This window comes from Pseudonaja textilis, chromosome 2, assembly GCF_049901715.1.
Source record: "Pseudonaja textilis isolate UNSWEBS1 chromosome 2, rPseTex1.2, whole genome shotgun sequence".
Classification (NCBI taxonomy): Eukaryota; Metazoa; Chordata; class Lepidosauria; order Squamata; family Elapidae; genus Pseudonaja; species Pseudonaja textilis.
Genome location: NC_141991.1, coordinates 121,404,963 through 121,425,539, shown reverse-complemented (window position 1 = coordinate 121,425,539; position 20,577 = coordinate 121,404,963). Strand labels below are relative to the sequence as shown.

Sequence of the window (20,577 nt, the reverse complement as noted above, 5' to 3'; positions counted from 1 at the left end):
TTACTTAATCGTTCAAATAGTAGACTATGGAAAACAAGTGGGCTATAAAAGTGCCTGTGTTAACATAGTCTTATTATATGAATGTTTTTATTATACATATACCTTACTGTAACCAAACAGTTCTCAGCAATCGACACAGTATAAGGAAAAATGATTTGAAGCATCCACTTTGCTCCATTAACACTCTGTTCAATAGCAGCACAAAGTGTGTAGCGTGAATTAGAGCAGTTTCTTAAGGGAACTGGTGAAAGAAAGTGAAATGAGCTGTTTTCTCTTGTTTTCTAGGTCTCTTTGAGACAGGATGGATGATCAGAAACCACCTGGTGAGGACCAATGCTCTGGTACACCAGGTAGGTATGCCCATTTTGGTCTTTTCTCTTGATGAGCAGTTTTAGGCAGATATATTACATCACACAGCATGAAGATGGGTGGATAGTAGTATTTAGAAAACATGCAAGCTGCAGTTATAGAACAAATGACATCCTCCTCCAAATTACACCAACAGTGGCTAGTCAGAATTTTTCTTTGATGCTGGCAAAATGGCAGTAGCATGTATCATACCTAAGGACCGCAGGCTAGTTTAGGGGGTAGGTTAGGGGTTCAGGATTTGCTGTCCGACAGAAATGACTACTTCACTCTGACTAATACCTGAGCTTACTCTGCTGTCACCAACAATTTTGTGCTTAAGAAGAGGGTGCATTTACGTATCTCTTGGACTACAGTTAATCCACTTTCTAGCATAGCCAAATAGTTGGGAGATGACATGGTGAGGGGGCATGTTTTAGCCTGAAGAAGATAAACAACCTGCTTTATACTTCAATACTGAAAAAAGACAGTTGAAAATAATTTATGCTTTACCCTCGTTAAAAAGTAAATTGCAGTGATTAACAGTTACTCTCAAATTATTTGACTGAGGCTGAATAGAATTCAGTTTGTTTTATCTCCAGACCAGTTCGGATGAGTAGGTTCTTAATATGCTTTTGTACAGGGACAGGTCATTTAGGGTATTTACTACCTGTTGTTTTTCCCAAGAAGGGGGATTCAGCTTATCAGAGGTTTGGCATATTTTATTTCTCTTTCCAAAGTAAAATGTCAAAAGGTTTAGATGTTCCAAGTCTGTGAAACTTTGATCTAAGTCACTTTCTCCTCATTTTCAAGCCAAGCTTTGTGCAGATGGCAGGGCTTCCTATCGGCATGCTAAGAGACTGCTTCCTGAGGGTGGTGGGGTGTTAATTGTTTCACTTTGAGAGAGAAATGGGCTTCTGTGAAATAGGACTGAATGGAATAGGAACATGAAGCACAATATATGTTATGTGATTCTTTGATCTAATTTCCCGAGCTAAAAAAAGGAGTTGTTTTGGTTTTTCATCTTGTGACAGGTCTCCCCAGCCTAGTGAGTTCTGGGTATGTTGGGACTGCAACGCCCACAATTTCCTATAAACACAGAAACTGTATGAGGATACTGAGGGCTACAGTCCCAACACTCCCAGAAGCTGTCTGGTTGGGAGAGGTCTTATGTGGGATGGTTCCAGTACTCTGCTGAAATAATTTGTAAAGGTGTATTTTATTCCACATTCATAACTGGGCAAAAATGGTAGTAGCTCATGTCCTCTCCTCATGAAAGGATCACCACAGAATTTTTATTTGCTACATGTGAGCATAGTCTCCATGTAAGTTTGCTTCTTTTTTGCAATTTGGAGAAAAAAAAAAACCAGGCTGCAAAGAACTTCTAGTGTGGTGGAATGCTGTGAAATGTCCTTTTGTTCTTTTTCTAAGATGCCACTCAGTCTGTCGTGCATCTGGTACCTCATCTGTGTAAGTTATATGTTATATACACCCTCCACTTTCAGATACTGGGTTCATAGTTTGGAACTGAGGGAATGCCCATCATTATTTGTCAGGATCCATTGAAATAGATATTGCACTTGCTGATTTGGAGGAAGATCCCCACATGCTTTGACATCCTCAGAGCAAGCAGTGTGGCAGAAATCATGAGGCTTATGCCAAGGTGCCACACACCAGAGTCTTAACAGATGTCCTCTTGCAGCAGCAGCAGCGGCAGCAGCAGATGGAATTGTGTCCTCAGAAGAGCAGGGCAGTGTGGAAGCTGATCCTCTGAAGCCGCCAGAAGAAGGCCTTGTGAGAGAAGCATTGGACACGGTGGATGTTAAAGAGGAATTGCTCCAGACTTGTAGGTGAGAAGTTGTTTGAAACCATGTAGTGTAGTTTTGACTCATTGATTAACTCTGAAACGTAGGAGGTAGGTAGGCCTGGATGAATGCCAGAGGTTCAACCTGACGTTTGTAGGATCTTGCTTGCACCATAGCACTGAATGTGAAGTGGAGTATACATGGTTCTGATAGCAGAGGACATTACTAGTGCAGGGTTGAACTGCGGGGTCCTTGGTGCTCTCCAAGTTTGGTGGGTTTTCTTTTTGCAGACAAAATGAAACACCTGCAAGAAAGCCACCAAGCTCGGAGAGCACCAAGGTTATACAAGGCTGTAACCAGGGATAATAGAAGCCTGGAGTGTTTATGTATTATGGAGAGTTGGTGGATTCCATTGATATTTTGATCTGGATGGCTCCTCTTAAGAAGGCTTGGCGTTTCAGTTGCTTAAGGAACCGGAGAGATTTTCATTCCTTTGCAGTGATGAGAGCTTTTTATTTTCTTCTCTGCTTGCCTCCTTCAGCCTCCCACCCAAACGCTGTGCGTTCTGTAACTGCAGCAAGTGGAGCTTGCACGGACAGCGAGAACTGCTGCGGTTTGATCCTGCACCTGGCTGGACGGCGGACCTTTCTGATTTGCCAGAAGGAAAGCAGCCTGCCTCTACAGAAGCTGGAAATGATGATCTCACCCTGATTGGCTTTGCAGACAGTGTGTCAGCAAGGGAGGTGTTTGAGCCAACAGGTGAGTGGTGGGTGTGGGGAAGCTTCCATGAAGGGAAGCCTGGTTTTTATATTCATTGTGAAGCGGTTCACTTGGAACACACGAGGCTCCTTAGGATCCATTGAAAGCCGCATCCTGTCTTAGGTGTAGACACCCCTGTCTTACTGGGTGCTGTCAGTAAAATGGAATGGCAATTCTTGCAGCTCCTTAACATATATTTTCTCCCTCCTTCCTTCCTTCCTTCCTTCCTTCTTTCCCTCCCTCCTTCTCCTACTTCTTACCTCTGTGTGTGTGTGCGTGTGTGTATCAGTTAAGGTAAATTAGGTAAGGAGAGGGAAGCCTGATGGGCTCAGCTTCCGATTAAATGGAATCCAAGGTCTCCATACTGGACTCGGATGACTTGGAACCATGTCTAAAGAAGCAGAACTTTGCCAGCATATACTCAGTCCCAGGGGTCTTCTTGGCCAGAACCAAGCTTTCAGTCTATTCACAAAAACACTTCTAAATTTCTCCCCTGTCCATTGTTTTGTGGAAGAGGTTTGGGAATAGCAGCTGTTTCTGAATGACTAGGGATTTGAAATGGTAGTTCCTGTATGGAGGTGCAGCAGCAGTCCTTGGAATAATACATTCCTCCTCTTCAATTATATCTCCTTGTTCATTCCAAATTCTCTTACCTTATCAGCTACCTCAAACCGTAGGTCCCTCTCCTTGGCTGAACTTCTTAATATCATAAGGGAAGGTTAACCTTTGCATTTACCTGTTGTTTTATTTGCCTTTCTTCTTCCAGGGCACTTCTGGGCTCATCACTGGTGTGTGGTGTGGTCAGCTGGAGTTGTACGTGCAGAAGGGACGTGGCTGAGCCTTGTGAACAAAGCTGTCATCTCAGGGATTGCACAGGTCTGTCCTGGGGGAGGGAGGGCGGGAGGGAGGGTTCCTTTCTAACGGCTAGTGAACAAGGACAGAGCTTTGCAGGCTCCTTGTTGAAGGGGTTCCACAGGATACAGTGTCATGTACCATCAATACAGGTAATCCTTAACGTATGACCATAATTGGGGCTAGAATAGCTGTTGCAAAGCAATGCAGTCATTATGTGAGTCATGCATGGTTGCTAAGCAAATTGCCATGGTTCTTCAGCAAATTATGTAGATGTGAAGCAAATCTGGCTTCCCCCCATCTACTTGTCAGAAGCCCCCTGGGAAGGTTGCTAATGGTGATCACATGCTATCATAAATACACACCAGTTGCCAGGTGGCCACATTTTGATCTTGTGATTTCAGGGATGCTGTAACAGTCCTAAAGGTGAGGACCAGTTGTACGCTCAGCATCATTGTAACTTTGAAAGGTCATTAAACAAATGCTTATAAATGGAAGAATACCTGTAGTTAAACTCGGAGAAACAAGAAATAAGGATATGCTCCTCTGAAATGCATAATCTAATCCTCAGTCATGTCTTTACACATAGAATAGAATAGAATAACAGTTGGAAGGAACCTTAAAGACCACCCCCTGCTCAGGCAGGAAACCCTATACCAGTGATGGCTGACATTTTCGGTACCAAGTGCCCAAAGCGTGTGCGTGTGCGCGAATCCCCAAAATGCAATGTGTGTGTGTCCGTGTCCCACGTCCCCACGCATGCATATGCGACCCCCCCACATCCCTGCGCATGCGCACGACCTCCATGCATGCGCCCCACTCCCATGCATGTGTGAGAGACCTCCATGTGTGTGCCCCGCCCCTGCACATGCATGCATGACCCCTGTGCGCCCCTGCCCCTGGTGCATGCATGGCAGAGACCCAAAGACCAGCTGGCCAGAAGGAGGCGCATGCACGCATACGCGTTAGAACTGAGCTGGGGCAATGGCTCACGTGCCCAGAGAGGGCTGTGTTTGCCACCTATGGCATGTGTGCCATAAGTTCACCATTATAGCCATATACTAATTCAGGCAAATGATTGTCCAATCTCTTCCTAGAAACTCCCAAATTTTTACATCTTATAGATATATTGGGAATCAGGACTTTAGATGGTTTTTGCATTTGCAAAGGAAGGGATCAAAATCAGAAGGGGTTCCTTTTTTCCTATCACAGGTGGCTTACATTTTATTTAATTAAATTTGTCTTGTCATAATATAACATCCTTCTCTTCAAATGCAAATCCTCTTTAAATTCATCTGAATTTGCCATCATGTCTAAAAAGGAAGACTTGAAAGGAATATACCCATTCTTCATTTAGCACAGGGGTGTCAAACTCAAGGCCCGGAGGCCAGATCCAGCCCGTAGGGTGCTTAGATCTGGCCTGCAGGATTGTCCTGGAAACAGTGAAGGCCCTCCCGAGCTCCGTTTTCAATGGCAGAGCGCTTGGGTCACCGGAGCCACTCCTGACATGAGTGACATAGAGCTGGCCATGCCCCCCCCAGGTCAAACACAACCCTGTTGCAGCCCTCAATGAAATCGAGTTTGACACCCCTGATTTAGCAACTTAGTTTCATTCCAGTGACCAGATCATTAGGCAGAATGGTTGCAAAGTGAACACATAAGACAGAGTGTATGTGCAACAGAGAGAGGCTATGAAGACCATTGGTGGCTACCCTCTCATTCAGATAAAGGTCTGTTGTACAGATTTGCCAGTGTTATTTCTTACTCCAAGTGTGCATTGTGTCAGACACATAAAATTTTGTCATAAATGCCCATCAGTCAAAAAACGATTTTTTTTTATTACTGTTGTACATTTGCAAATGGTCACTAAGATTGGGATAGTTACTAAAGGAGGAGTGAGTACAATATTGGAGTCAGGTGAACAAATCAAGTAGAACTCTCTGCTTGTTCTCTTAACTTTTCAACTCTTCCTGCAAACAATCTTGCCCCTAGCAAATTGTGTCCTTACATGCTTACCCTTTCCAGAATGAAACTGAACTTGGAACCAGATTGTGTTTAATGTATGCAAGTTAACTCGTTATAATAACAACATCCTGGATTTTTTTTTAATGCTTCCAAGCTTTTATCAAAAGAGTGTTATTCTCTTTTGAAGCAAATAAGATGGGAAAATGCCAGATTCTGGGAATTGTTTGCAGAATAATTAGGATGAATGTCCATACTTTTTTTGTTTGTTTGTTTGTTTTGATGCAGCCTAGAAAAAAGTGATCTAGCAGCTTTGGATGATTTCTTAGTACTGTAGATGAATTTTAGATTAATTAACCAATCAGAAGTCAGGCATCTGGTATCTTCCTGGGTTTTGGGTTTTTTAAAAAAAGATAATATCCTTACCATTGGCCATGCAGGAGATATATTAGAATCTTTGCAGCTTGTGTTGAGAATTTTCATGCAATGTCATGTGATGGCATAGGCTTAAGTAGTTGTTAATTTAAAATTTTTGATAGAATGGAGTTGCAGCTGTATCACTTGATGCTAGAAAGGTCTCTTAAAAGTTACAGCAATTTTTCAGCTAACATTTCAACTAGCTAAATTTGGATCATGTAAAGAATTTATAACTTTAATCTGGATTCTGCTACTCCTATATCTTGAGTGAAATTTAATGGATTTTTTTTCATTGAGTTCAAAAGGAAGAGACAAGAACATCCTTCCCGTTTAACTTTAAATATTTGTTTTAAACCTTAGTTGCTCTGTTAGACTCATAATTGCTTAGAATATAAATTAATGTTGTATGGTGGTGTTATTATTATTTATATCTATATTACAAACCTCAATTCCAGCCTTGTTAAATAATTATTAAATTGTTAATATTTAACAAATGTATTTGGGGAAATACATAGTTAACTGGTCCAAGTTGGAATTGATGCAAATTTTGACTCATTTGCATCTCTTTGTTAATTCGATCAGTGATCAGTTTCATTTTCCAATAACTATATTGACTCAGTTTCGACTTGATAACTTACATAGTTATTTGAACCAACAGATAACTATGTAAACTATCAGAATTCTTACTCCACGTGATTTTTTGCTCATATACACAAATAAAATATAAAAAGAAATATCTTTGGATCTTGATAGATGACAGGATCAAAATTTTATCCTTTGAGCAAGATTAGACTCTGGGAATGTATTTCTTAGAATATTATACATTTTGCGTAGAATTCCTATACTCTCTAAAATACTTTTTAAAAATTGATATACTGCTTTATAAATTTAAGGGAAGAATGTTTCAATTTCAGATTAGATAGATAGATAGATTAGATTGATAGATAAGATTGATAAGGTTGATAAAATAGATTGTAGAGTTGTTTATTAAAAAGAAGGGGTTAGGTTTTCCAAATTTTAGAACTGCATCATTCTGCATTTTCCTTAGCTAACCTCAAATTTTGGATGGCTCCCCCTGGTGGAAATTCTCCTTGGGTTCCTCTAGAATATTCATACATTATACCCTTAGTTAATTGGAATGCTCTGAGATGTAAATATAATAGATATAAAATAGTTTCTCTTATTATTATATCAATTTGAAGATTCTGGTACATTATTTATAGAAAATGACCTTTGGCTGCTTTTACTCATCCTAGGTTAGGACTGAATAAGTGAGATCTTGAAATTAATTTTAAAAAAATCTCCCAACCATGCAGAAAATTTAGATTGGGGCTAACATTTTATGTTAATTAGATGAAAATGATGAATTGAATTATCATGATCCAATTCAAGGACAAATCTTATCTGCCCAATATGATTCAGTGGCAATATATTACAACATCTGTTCACATCTCTGTTTGATCTGCAGCATTTTTGGCCTTGTAAATACTCATTCTATTACAAACAGTTATTACATCTAAGACATAATTTTCCTATAATTATTCTTCATAAAATTCTGTTGTAGTGAACCAATTTAGAATAAAGAATTGACATTCCTTTCTTTGCCATGGTAACGGCAAACAATGTTAATACCATTATCCAAAAAGATCTTGGATTATATTTCTTCAACCAACAATAATACTTGAAATTTATTAGATTTCACAGGACTCCAGTGTTTACATAGAAAAAGCTACATAAATCATTATGTTGAAAATGTAGAGAGGTAAAATAGAATAGAATTACAGAGTTGGAAGGAACCTTAGAAAGTCTTCTACTTCAACCCCCTGTTTAGGCAGGAAACCCTACACCACTTCAGACAAATGGTTATCCAATCTCCTCTTAAATATGTTAGATATGTTGTTTAATTCAAATATATGTGCAATATCCTATAATTGTTCAATTTTGGGAGGAAGTTGTTGCAGGTAAAATCATCTTTGAGGCAAGATTTAATGTTCAGACTTTCATATTACTATTGTGTGGAAATTGACATCTGGGCAAATAAAGTGGATTCTCCATGCACTATTTATTCTGTGCTGGAAACTTCACTATGGTCTGCTGAGTTAATGTCATTAGTAACTTATGAATGAACCCTTTGCCAATGTAGATTAGCTATGTATGATAATAATGGAATATGGTTATCATTCATTAAAATGCCCATGTAGCATGCATACTTGTAGATATATGCCCTGTATATTTTGGGTGTTTTGGCCCATCTTTTTTTTAAAATGCCATATTTTTTTTTATTTTTGTCTGTGTGTTTCTTGTTTGTATTTAATTAATAAATGCCAGTGCGAATATTGGTACTGTGTTCCCACCCCCAGTCTTCCCCCAGAGTGTCTTTAGATCACAGTTTATAAACCATGGCCAAAGTGAAATCATAATAGTATTATTCTAAATTATGTTTATACCTCATTCTTCCTTAAACACAATTGCCTGGCCCCAATTATTTCATCACTGGATATGTGACACATTTCTGGCTTGATATGGCTACTTTTCTGTGCAAGAATAGTGCTTTTGTCCTGCTAGCTATAATCTTACCTTGCTCTTTTCAGAAATGCGAACACTGTAAAAGGCAAGGTGCTACTATTCCATGCCACGCAGAAGGGTGCCAGCGCCACTATCACTTCCCCTGTGCCGCGGCTAGTGGCTGCTTCCAATCCATGAAGAGTTTGAAACTTCTGTGTCCAGAGCATCTCGATCAGGCTGTACAGATGGGTAAGTCTTTGCAGGATTGTGCCAAGAGCACTTGCTCTTCTGAGCGTTTAGCCATGGTTTCCTCCTGTGATTGTGACAGGGTCTACCCATTGAATTGTCTAGTGCCAAATCGAAGTCACTTGAATAGATTAGAACAAGAGAAGTCTGGAGTCAATGGGGTGTTTCTGGGTTTAGCTGTAAAGAGAGGGTTAGGATTAACAGGAGAGGAATTGACCTCAGTATCTTTTTTTTGTCTTTAGTGGTTTTCTTTTCTACTTCTTTTCTTTCTCCAGAGGATTCACGCTGCATGGTGTGCGATGCTCCAGGGGAGCTTCGTGATCTGCTCTTCTGCACTAGCTGTGGCTTGCACTATCATGGCACCTGCTTGGAGATCACGGTAACGCCGCGGAAACGCTCGGGCTGGCAGTGTCATGAATGCAAGGTTTGCCAAACCTGCAGGTGCGTGTGAAGGCCCCTGGCACGTGCTGAGTACCTCAGGAAGGACTGAGGAAGAGGACCCATTGATTTGACAGGGATGTGTGATGTCTCTTCCTTTCAGGCTGTCTGGTGAGGACAGCAAGATGCTAGTGTGCGAAGCCTGTGAAAAATGCTACCACACCTACTGCTTGAAACCTGCTATTGAGAGCCTCCCCACAGACTTCTGGAAGTGCAAAGTAAGCTATGTCTCTTTGAGCAGATAAGCAAAATGCGAGGGGACCACGTCTTGATTCTTTCTCTCCTCAATCTTGAATCTCCCAACCTCAGCCAGTCAGACAAAGAAATGTGCGTATTTGCTGATTTTGTTCAGGACAAGTACAGGTAGTCCTCGGCGTATGACCACAATTGAGCCCAAGATTTATGTTGCTAAGTGAGGCATTTGTTAAGTGAGTTTTGCCCCAATTTACAAACTTTCTTGCCCCAGTTTTTAAGTGAATCGTTGCAGTTTTAGTTCATAACATGTTTGTTAAGTGAAGCTGGCTTCCCCATTGACTTTGCTGGTCAGAAGTCACAAAAGATGATCACATGACCCCGGGACACTGCAACCGCTCCTAAATATGAACCCATTGCCAAGCATCCCACCTTTGATCACGTGACCATGGGGATGCTGCAGTGGTCGTAAGTGAAAAAAAGTCATAAGTCACTTTTTTCAATGCCGTTATAACTTTGAACGGACACTAAATGAATTGTTGTAAGTCAAGGATTATCTGTGTTTGATGAGATCAGTGGCAATGCTTCTCATTTTTTTCTGTCCATTGGCTGTCTGGAGGGAATCCCAAAATGTATCAGTGTGTTTGCTGGCTTAAGGATTAGAAACCATGTTCTTACACTGCTATGAATTTCTCCCTTAACTAAATACACTCCATGTAAATTACAGTCCTTAAGCTCCTGTCATGTTTATAGTCATGAACCTGTTCTGGATATGACATTAAACAATAGTTCAGTGTAAACAAGCCATCATTTCCTTCCTGCCTCCTTTTTTTCTGACATGGCTGCAAAAGGTGATTGTAGCATTTGTTTTCCAAGTTTTAAGTAAATAAAGCTCATGATTCCATTCAGAAAGAGAAGGTATTACTTAATATTGGTTAAAAATTATTCAAGGAAGCCAGGAACAAAATGGATTACAGTCCTGGCTCGTACAATGCCCTATTGTTAAAATTAACTGGAGTTATTACAATGATAAACTCTGCTTAGTTTAAAGTGTAAAGCAAATCCTTCTAGTTTCTTTTTCATGATAAGTTTGCAAGGGTATGAGAGATGTAAATGCAAGGCTGGAGCTTTCATGGATTATATTTGGGTGGCTTGGTGAGATGGTGCATATAAATTAATTGATTGATTAATTGATTGATTGATAATGTATATAAAGGAAAACACTGAAGGGATGTTGTATAGGTCGGTTTCACCAGGATTTCAAGTAATACTACTACAGTGACAAAGAGAATCATCTGTAAACATTCAGAAATTCTCTTTTCATAAAAACAAGCTGTGAATGTTACAATTTTCAATGGTCTAAAAGATTGTTCCAGTGACCAGCCTGGTTTGGGTTTAAAAGATTGTCCAGAATCCAGATCATTTCTTAATGTAAGGCAGTATACCATGTTTGGCTGTGATTCCTTACTTTAAGTGTTCTTATCTTCAGCCTGAGCAGAATTGATTTTCCTGTTGAAGTGTTGAAAAATGTTATATAACATTTAAGTTCCTGTCCTTTTACTGTGAGGCATTCTAGAAAACATTTCAAAAGTATATCGGTTTTCAAAGAGTGAGACTACAATTCTTTACATGGTTGGGATCTTGAAATTTGGCAAACCTCAATTTTTTACTGCATTACGTAGATTGAAAACATTTAGATAAATTAATCTCTCTGCTTGTGGGGAGGGAAGCCCATTTCATCGTGATTAGGCTAGGGAAATTGTTTCCTCACATAAGCATACCTGAAGTATTTTAGATTAGAATTCCCAACCTACTGTATATCACTTAACCAGGGATCAATTTACACAAATTCTGCAATGCTTATATAAGAAAAAGTCCCATGTACTATGGCTAGTCTTTCCCATCCAGTCAAATGGAATTGATTGCCCAAGTAAAAGAGATACACCCACACACTCACACACACCCAAGTAGGCCTACGTTTATTTTTTGGTGCTTCAGCGGGGTCTATTTACTTGCACAATCAAAATACACCTTACCCTGTCTTAGTTTATTAGTTACACTGTTACGAAAATCCAATGGAATCAGGCTGTCTGTGAAAGCCGCCCCCCGCTCCACCCAAATAAAAATAAATAAAATAAATGCTCTTTCCCCATTCAGAATGACTGTATTTCTCCTTTCTTCCAGAGCTGCCGTGTTTGTTCTGACTGCGGCTTCCGCCCATCCTCATTGGAGTCCAGCATTCAGTGGTACGAGAACTACTCTCTGTGTGAAGGATGCCGTGAGCAGCGCTGTAGCAAAGCTAACAGTACAGAGGCTGCGCAGCACAGTCCGGAGTGAGTTCCTTCAGCTGAACTCATCCCTCCATCTCTTTGGCTTCAGTTAAATGGGTTGTCTGCAGGGATGGCTTACCTTGTTTCCTGGTGGTGAGGGCGATGGCAGGATATGTTTGCACTGAAATTCGAAACCTCCTATAATAAGCCACAGGGCCATCTGTCCTTGCATTCACCACATTCATGCATCATGTCATATGTGATTGTTTCCTCTTAAGACTTTTCAACTTTTTCAACATCAATTCTGTCCAAGCCGCCTACTCAGCCGTTCACTCTTCCTTCATGTGTTGGCTTTGCAATTTGGTATACTTTCATTCTTTGTATATGAGACAAAACTACAGGTAGTCCTCCAACCTTACAACTACCATTGAGCCCAAAATTTATGTTGTTAAGTGAGACATTAGTTAAGCGAATGTTGTCCTATTTTATGACTTTTCTCGCCACATTTGTTAACCGAATCACTGCAGTTCTTAAATTAGTAACACGGTTAAGTGAATCTGGTTTCTCCATTGACTTTGCTCGTCAGAAGGTCGCAAAAAAAGATCACATGACCTTGGGATACTGCAACCGTCATAAAGGTGAGTCGGTTGTCAAGCATCCAAATGTAAATCACGTGACCATGGGGATGCTGCAACAGTCATCAGTGTGAAAAATGGTCATGCGTCACTTTTTCCCAGTGCCATTGTAAGTTCGAACGGGCATTGAATGAACTGTTGCAAGTTGAGGACTACCTGTATCTTAATTTGATTTTTGTATTTAATCTGTATTCTCTTAACCACCTTATTCTTGACCTTATCTCTTGCCCTGTTTTACTGCCCACTTCATTCCTACTACTGAACATTCAACATACTTTTATGTTTTCATCACTATATATAAGAGAGGAAGCAGGCGCATAACTTTTGCACCCAACCATTTTCAGTTCTTTTGGCAAACATACATTCTTCACAACATACCAAATGATTTCCACTGTGTTCTAGCGGTATTTACACATCATAAGGTACCTCACATCTTTAAGAAACGTTATGTCTGTTTTTGCTTTTCACATTGCATTTTTTAACTTGTAATCATTCGCTCTCTTTTCCCTGTCAAATATACCCACTTTATACATTACATTTTTAGATCCATGCTCACTGTTGCATCATACAGTTTAATATTCATGGCCAGTCATTTTGGGTTTGCAGCTGATGTTGTGGGGACAACTACCTATAAAAAGACAACCTGACATGTGATTCCTTGTATATTTGTCCACAAATATTTCATTAGATATTACCTAAGCTTAACTGATCTGGAAAGAATTGCTATTATTTGTACAGCTGAGAGAGATGTACTTCAATTCTGCCAAGGTTGATTAGGTGTCTGCTATTTGAACATCCTGTAAAGGGATATTTTTTACCCTTCTGTGTAAGCAGTGATGGAACACTGAACCTTCTGATAATGGCTCCTTTGGCCCATATGAAGTTGGGCATCCAGATGCTTCTGGCAGAAGTTATGTTTTGACATGTTTTCAGTTTATAAGTGGTTTTTTCACCTGGATTACTATTAAATTGAGAGAGTATCTCCCCCTGGTGGAAACTTAAAGCTCTTACAAGCTTTTCTTCCCTGGGTTATAGGAGCTCCCATATTGTAACTGAATTTCTTATGCTTTATGAGTACAAAAGACACTGATGATAAAGTTCAGGTTTTCAGACATTTTAGACTGGAGGGCTTTCAGGAGAATGGAACATTTCGCTCTTTTAAGATGAAATGTTAGATTTTACTAGATCAAGGAGAGCAGAAATTCAGTTTCCCCCATTCATATTGACGTAGATTTGTTGGATATTAGAGTTAGAGCAAATCACCAATGCCGTTCGATAAATAATACGGTAATACAAATGGGGAGGGTCTAAATCTCTGCTTTCCTTGACCTCCAAATGCGACTGTTGAGATCATACTTTGGACACATTAGGCAGCTCCCTTGAGAAGTGCATAATGCTGGAAAAGATGGAACAAAAGGGAAGAAGATGGCAACGAATAGCAAAGTGGATGTGCTCCGTTACAGTGATGATGGCTGGACTGGGGTGCACCAGGAAGAATTGAAGGCCCTGGTTCGGGACAGATCAAGCTGGAAAAAGTCTATATGTGGTTGTTAAAAATTGACACTGAGAGAAAATCAGTGTTGAGAGAAAATTTGGCAATAGGTTACAAGGCTGCGTTATAAACAGTCATTATTCTACCACGATATTTACGAAGTAGCCTTAGGCTACCACTCTCCATCCCTCTCAAGCTATAAGACAGAAGTAATTATAAAGGCATGCTTCATAGAATTATATGGAATATTTATAGAGTGAATGCAACTTCTAGCCTCAAACAATTCATTTCAAATGCTTCCTTTTGAACACCTTAGGCATATTCCCCCAGCAAACAGCATCCCCGCAACTGACGAGGTGATTTCCCCTCAACCCGCAGAAGAAGTTGATCTGGCCAGTCAGGGACAAGTAGAAGGTCACATCAGCCCTGTAAGCATGCAACAAGAAGAACCAGTGCCACTGGAGACTGGCCAGCAGCCCCTTGGTGAGTCAACACCTTTCTACTTTTGGAAGTAGGCGATATTGAATCTGAGAAGAGCCATCATATGTTCATGCTTTTTACAGCAGTTGGCTAGGCTGAAACAAATGACATGTGCCAGACTTATACATGAGGTCCAATACAAATCTTACTTGGAAAATAGTTTTTGTTTGTGGCCTTGGTGGCTTCAGGCCCCAAACTGTTGTGTGAGTAGGCTCAGAAATCATGGAACAACTCTAGAGCAAGAAACCTTTGCTGCATTACCCTGAATTCATTTACCCAGGAGTTGTAGGTCAGAAGAAACCTTGAAGTGCAGTTTTGTGAAGAGCTGGACAGGGAATTAGATTTGATCTGTGTGCAGATTCTTTTAAACAAAGTGCGTGTTTCTGTTCCAGATGCAGACAGACCTTTAGAACTGTGCAGTGAGGAGTTGGAGGCCGCTATAGGGCAGGAGCAAATGGAAGTGGAAACAGCATTAGAGCCTGAAAAAGCCCCTCCCCTCCACCCCCTCCCCCAGTACCACCAGGTGAGTTGCTTATCTTAGATACAGCGCTAAATTTTAGAACACAAAAAGCCTGCCCTGCAGTCCAGTATTTTAGAGATGAGGAGGACAGATTTAGTTCCTTGTTTTGATTCTGTTAGTGGGATTCAAGGTGCTGGTTGTCACCTTTAAAGCCGACATGGCTTGGAACCAGGTCACTTGAAAGACCCATCTTTTCCCAGTCCCGTCTACCTGACCTGATAGAATCAGAAGGCAAGGAAAATTGTGGGTCTTGTCTCCTAAGGAGATACATCTGGCGGGACCCAGAAGAAGAGCCTTCTCCATAGTGCTTCCCTCCCTTTGGAACATACCCCTTCAGAGATTAGACTGGCCCCCAATTTGACATTCTTCGACAGGGGTCCTGAAGATCTGGTTCTACTACGGGCCTGGGGGAACCCATAGTGGGATGGAGCCCATCAGATGGCTTATCTGATCGATTGTTGTTGTTGCCAGGGGCGTAGGAGTTATTGTTTTTATTGTTTGCATATTGGGTTTTTTTATTGTTTGTAAGCTGAGAGTGACTCTGGGCGGCCATGTAAAATCTTCTAAATAAATTATATTTCTTCCATGTGTGAGTTTGGCTCCTTTCTCCTCGGGGTTCCTTCTCTTACTCTCATCTTTCTTCCTATAAACATCCCTCAGATCCAGTGTTTTCTGCTCACCCGGAGGATCCCCCGCTTGGTGCCAAAGAGCATCCTGCCTTTGAATTGCTGCCCGCAGAGCCAGATCCCCCAGAAAGTCACCTTCCATCTGCACTCTTGGCCCAGGAAGCAGAGTCCTCTCCGAGGAGTCCTCCTCCGCTTGGTGTGCTCCAAGGCGAATCTTCAGAAACCGTTGAAGAAGAAGGCGAGCCCAGCGAAGAGCCCATGGACACAGAGATGGAAGCCTCGGCCCTTGCCAGCCCTGACAGGAATAGAATCCAGCCCAACCAAGAGGAGGAGGAGGTGGAGGAAGAGGAGGAGGAAGAGGTAGAGGAAGAGGTAGAGGCGACAGCAGAGCCCAAGATAGAACACGAACAGAGATTCTCCCCGCAGCTGAGTGAAGAGGAGGCATTAGATGAAGGGCATGTCACCGTTGAACCAGAACCCAGTGAGATTCACCTCAGCTTTACCAATGAATCCAAGAGCTCTCCTTCCCCCGTAGAGGCGGAATTGCTGGACAGAACGTCCCTTCCAATGGAAGCCTATGGATCTGCCACCCCACTTGAAGGAGGGGCTCTCGGAGAGGAGGAACTAGGGCCAGCATCCCCATCCCCAAGGCCTCACCACCTGGTGAAGTCGGATATTGTGAATGAGATTTCAAACTTGAGTCAGGGGGATGCCAGCGCCAGCAGTTTCCCAGGCTCAGAGCTCCCCTTCGCCTCCCCGTATCACGAAGGCGGAGGCTCGCTTTCCCTAGAGATGGGTGGCTTAACCTCCACAGACGTCAGTCTGCAGAGGGAGGACGGAGCCTCTTTGCCTCTGGGGGAAATGGAGGACTCTCTGCTATTTGATGTGAAAGGCGAATGTGAGAAGGGACGACGGCGTAGCTCCCCAGCCCGCTCTCGTGTCAAGCAGGTAACCAGATGCCTTCAGCCAGCTAATTTTGAATGTTGTTTGCTGTCTCCTTCATACACTATTGAAATCCCCCCTCCCCACCTGCATGTAGGGGGAGTCCTGGAGGAAGGGTGGTGAAATAGAGGATGTCTATAACTCCCCTATATCTCCAGCCATTATTCTCCCTCCCTTTTTTTCTTTTGGTCATAGGGTCGCAGCAGCAGTTTTCCTGGGAGGAGACGGCCTCGGGGAGGGTCTCACACGGGCCGAGGGCGGGGCCGATCACGTTTGAAATCCACCACTTCTTCCATCGAGACACTGGCGGTAGGGGCAGCTTTTAGAAGGCAGGATAATATTTGGGACTGGGATCGGATGGGATGAGTGGGATCCAGTCTAAGAGACCTTACGGTTCCCAGAAGTGGGAGGTTAGCTAACATAGAGAGCAAGTACGACCAAAATTGAGCCCAAGTTTTCTGTTGCTAGAAAGCAACAGAACGTGAGACAGTTGTGAAGTGAGGCTTGCCCCATTTTATGACTTTTCTTGCCATGGTTGTTAAGTGAATCACTTCCGTTGTTAAGTTGGTAACACGGTTGCTAAGTGAATCTGGCTTCCCCCCCATTGATTTCGCTTGTCAGAAGTTCTCAAAAGGTGATTGCATGACCCCAGGGACACTGCAGCTATCATAAATATTGAACCCGTTGCCAAACATCCAAAAATTTGGTCACATGACCATGGGGATGCTGCAACGGTTGCAAGTATGAAAAATGGGCCTAAAGTCACCTTTTTCAGTGCCGCTGTGTCTTCAAACAATCAGGAAATGAAAGGTTGTAAGTCAAAGAGGAGCTGTGAGGGCCTCCATTTTAATTCTTTGTATGGCTCAGACAGAGAGGCAGGTAGCAAAGCATTATCGGTCTGCCTACAGTTGACTGGTCCTGTAGTCCTTCCTGCTGGAGCCAGTGGTCTGAGTTTTCTTGTCTCCCTTATTTTAAATGGGTTTTCTAGGGGATTCCTCCTCGGTTGGACGGTTGTCTTCTAGCTACAATAGGATTTCTCTCCTTTTGGAGCAGTGCATTGTAAGGAGGTGGAGAAGGTCTATGTTGAAATTGCCTTCCTCTTGTGCTCTTTCAAGGGTAGGTTTGGGAACAGGGACATCCTACCAAGGCATCTTTCACTGTTATTGAGAGAGAAGAAGACAGATAGTTTGAGGAGTTGGTCAGCCTCCTCTTCTGTAGTATGGACAGGACTCAGGTGCATCATGAGCAGGCTGAAGCTACCTGTCCCATGTGCCCTCAGCTGGGAATGCTTAGTAAAATAGCAGCGCATAAGTTCTTCCTAAGTTTTGGGTCATTCCTAAGTGCCCCCATTCAAATCCAGGGGGGCAAGACTGCCAAAGGACCAGCTCTGGCAGCAAACACAGCAGAGGGTGAATAAGAGAAAAAGAAAGTCTCTCGCTCTTCAGCAGCCATCTTGGGGAGGAGTCCCAACAGTGCATAAGTTCTGTCAGCTGAAGGCCACCGCAGGTTCTGTCCAGCATGCCTAGGGACACATTCCCGAAATGCAGTGCATTTTGGGAGCAATGTCTTACGTGAATCTTAAGGGATAAAATGGGTACCTCAAACCCCATCTTGATCAGTTCCATTATGGGCAAAAGAAAAAAAACCTGAAAAAAAATGGCCCCCTTCCTGTTCTGGAAGTGGGATGCAGGCCACACTTTTTGCACGCGTGTTCTAAATGCCTTTCAACCCTTACTTTGTGCTTCTGCACTCTCTTCTACAAGCTGGCCGATATTGACAGCTCCCCAAGCAAAGAGGAGGAAGATGACGACGATGACACAATGCAAAACACAGTGGTGCTCTTCTCCAATACAGACAAGTTTGTGCTAATGCAGGTGGGTCAGCTAACTTCAGTTGGTTTCCAATTGAGTTAATTACATCGGTGGAAGGAAAGATTGATGTCTTTCATTTGTACGTGTAGGATGCGTAAGAGGGCTCAAAGAAATGCATTTTTTAAAAATGTAAACCTTATATCAGAGGTGTCAAGCTCGATTTCATTGAGGGCCGCCTCAGAGTTGTGTTTGACCTCGGGTGTGTTTGGGGGAGGGCAGGGGGGCGTGGCCAGCTCAACATCAGTCATGTCGGGGGCACCTGTGGTGGCCCGAGGACTCTGCCAGCAAAAATGGGCCCTCATGAGCTCCCTGTTCAGCTGCGACGGCCTCCTGCAACCCTCTGCCAGCGAAAATGGACCTCAGGAGGGCCGTTTTCGTTGGAAGAGGCACCATAGGTCTGGCCTCCGCTGGTTCCAGGGCTGCCCTGCAGGCCAGATTTAAGCACCCCTCAGGCCGGATCCAGCCCACGGACCTTGAATTTGACATCCCTGCCTTATACTATGCAAAGCTCCAGAACATTCTCTCTGCTTTAAAGAGGAAAGATGCTGCCCTGCAGGATGAGGCTCTGTCTGTTTCATATAAGACATCCTGTAGCTGACTGATAGCACCCAACTGAAGTCAGTATCGTTCTTTTTAAACTTAAGATTGCGCATAGTTCTGATAGCCTTCAAAATCATTGAGACATACTCAGTTTGTCACTTTATAATTGCTTGGGCACGTGTTCCATTTTGAGGCGATCTGCTTTGTTAGGAAACAAGCTTTTGTATTCTAGTGGCAAATGGCAGCTTTCACTTACTACTCTGAAATCAGAGTTATCCAGTTGAGATATGTTATACACTTGGAAATTGTGATTTAATCAGTTAAAAGCCAGGTTGCTATGCAACACCAGCTTTTTACAGCCAACTATCAGTGTGTTTATGGGAAGGGGTGGTAATAACCTACCTACCATAAATAGAGTAGGCAGAATAGCAGAAAAGTAAGGGTAGATATGTAGGAGCTTTCCCTAGGCTTGGAGAAACCTGATTGTTCTCATCGTGATTTTTCTTCTTTCCCGGACAGGACATGTGCGTAGTGTGTGGTAGTTTTGGCCGTGGTGCAGAGGGCCATCTCCTGGCTTGTTCTCAATGTTCTCAGTGTTACCATCCTTATTGTGTAAACAGCAAGGTAAGACCTGATTTTAGCTGCTCTTCTTCCCCAAAATTTAAAAAGCAGCTTCAGATGCTGCCCAACACATCCCTAGTTAGGCAATGCAATTAGATTTGCCAGTCTGTCTAAATATATTGTGGACTACAGTACCCTTCTTCCATAACTGACGTGGCAAACCAAGGATGAGGATTAGAATCCAGCAGTCTGGAGGACATCAGAGGAGGGAAGTTTTGAAAAATAGGATTCCACTTTTGAGGTGTGGTAGTTATCATTTGGTTTCTCGTGGGTTTGGGGATTGGTGTGTTTGGAGAGAATTAATACTGTACAGGAAAGATTGAGTTGGGTAACCAATAGAAGATAATATTTGTAGCTCAGGATTGAACTGTGGGGTCCTTGAGACCCTCTGAGCCTGGTTGTTTTGCTTTCCTTTCCTTTCAGTATCACACTAAGTAACATCATCAGCACCAAGCTCAGAAAGCACTAAGCAATCCCACATTGGGATGGGGATAATTTCTTTTTTTAAAAAAGAAGAAAACTCTGGGCACCTGTCACATATCCTGGCCTGTGGAAGTCCCATTAGATTTGAACTATCTATTGTGTCATTGGAATTGATTAGGAAATAACTTTTTTTAAAGAAAAATCCATTTCTATAGGATAAAATTATCCTGAGTTACCCTATGGTAATATGGGTGGCAAATTAAATTTATAAATAAACATAAATAGGTTTTTTTTTTGCCCTGTTTTCTATTGTCTTGCACAGTTAGCAAGCTTCAAGAGCTTATCTATGCTTATCTATAGTGTAGTGAAGCCTATGGGAGAATAGTCACACAACAAATTTACAAGCCGTGAGTCCCAAACTTCCCATCCCGTTGTTACTGTATTGCACTTTCCCTCACCAACACTCACGGGATGATAGATCATTTGTCTTACAATTAGCAGGCAAGGCTGAGAGCCACCGACACCAAGGATTGCCAGATGTTCTGCAATCCATATGCCTTGGGTCCCAGTAAAGCAACACGGCATGTTCTCAATAACTTCTCTCACGATGACCTCTCCTTTCCCCATGTCTGCCTC

General features: G+C 42.3%; 1 protein-coding gene across 6 annotated transcripts in view; it reads left to right on the top strand.

Moving 5' to 3' along the window:
- The window catches only part of KMT2D (lysine methyltransferase 2D), a 113,355-nt gene that overhangs the window by 24,899 nt on the left and 67,879 nt on the right, over nucleotides 1-20,577 (top strand). For 3 of the 6 annotated variants that reach the window (XM_087925102.1, XM_087925099.1, XM_087925098.1), the window contains exons 2-14: nucleotides 286-350; nucleotides 2,051-2,195; nucleotides 2,692-2,909; nucleotides 3,676-3,785; nucleotides 8,732-8,894; nucleotides 9,167-9,332; nucleotides 9,433-9,547; nucleotides 11,706-11,854; nucleotides 14,235-14,401; nucleotides 15,579-16,492; nucleotides 16,682-16,795; nucleotides 18,250-18,360; nucleotides 19,417-19,521. In XM_087925102.1, coding sequence (XP_087781228.1) covers nucleotides 302-350; nucleotides 2,051-2,195; nucleotides 2,692-2,909; nucleotides 3,676-3,785; nucleotides 8,732-8,894; nucleotides 9,167-9,332; nucleotides 9,433-9,547; nucleotides 11,706-11,854; nucleotides 14,235-14,401; nucleotides 15,579-16,492; nucleotides 16,682-16,795; nucleotides 18,250-18,360; nucleotides 19,417-19,521 — 2,526 coding nt within the window. In that variant the 5' untranslated portion in view covers nucleotides 286-301. Of the gene's footprint in view, nucleotides 1-285; nucleotides 351-2,050; nucleotides 2,196-2,691; nucleotides 2,910-3,675; nucleotides 3,786-8,731; nucleotides 8,895-9,166; nucleotides 9,333-9,432; nucleotides 9,548-11,705; nucleotides 11,855-14,234; nucleotides 14,402-15,578; nucleotides 16,493-16,681; nucleotides 16,796-18,249; nucleotides 18,361-19,416; nucleotides 19,522-20,577 lie in introns of those variants that run through there. The other 3 variants (XM_087925100.1, XM_087925101.1, XM_026711164.2) reach the window with 3 other exon arrangements.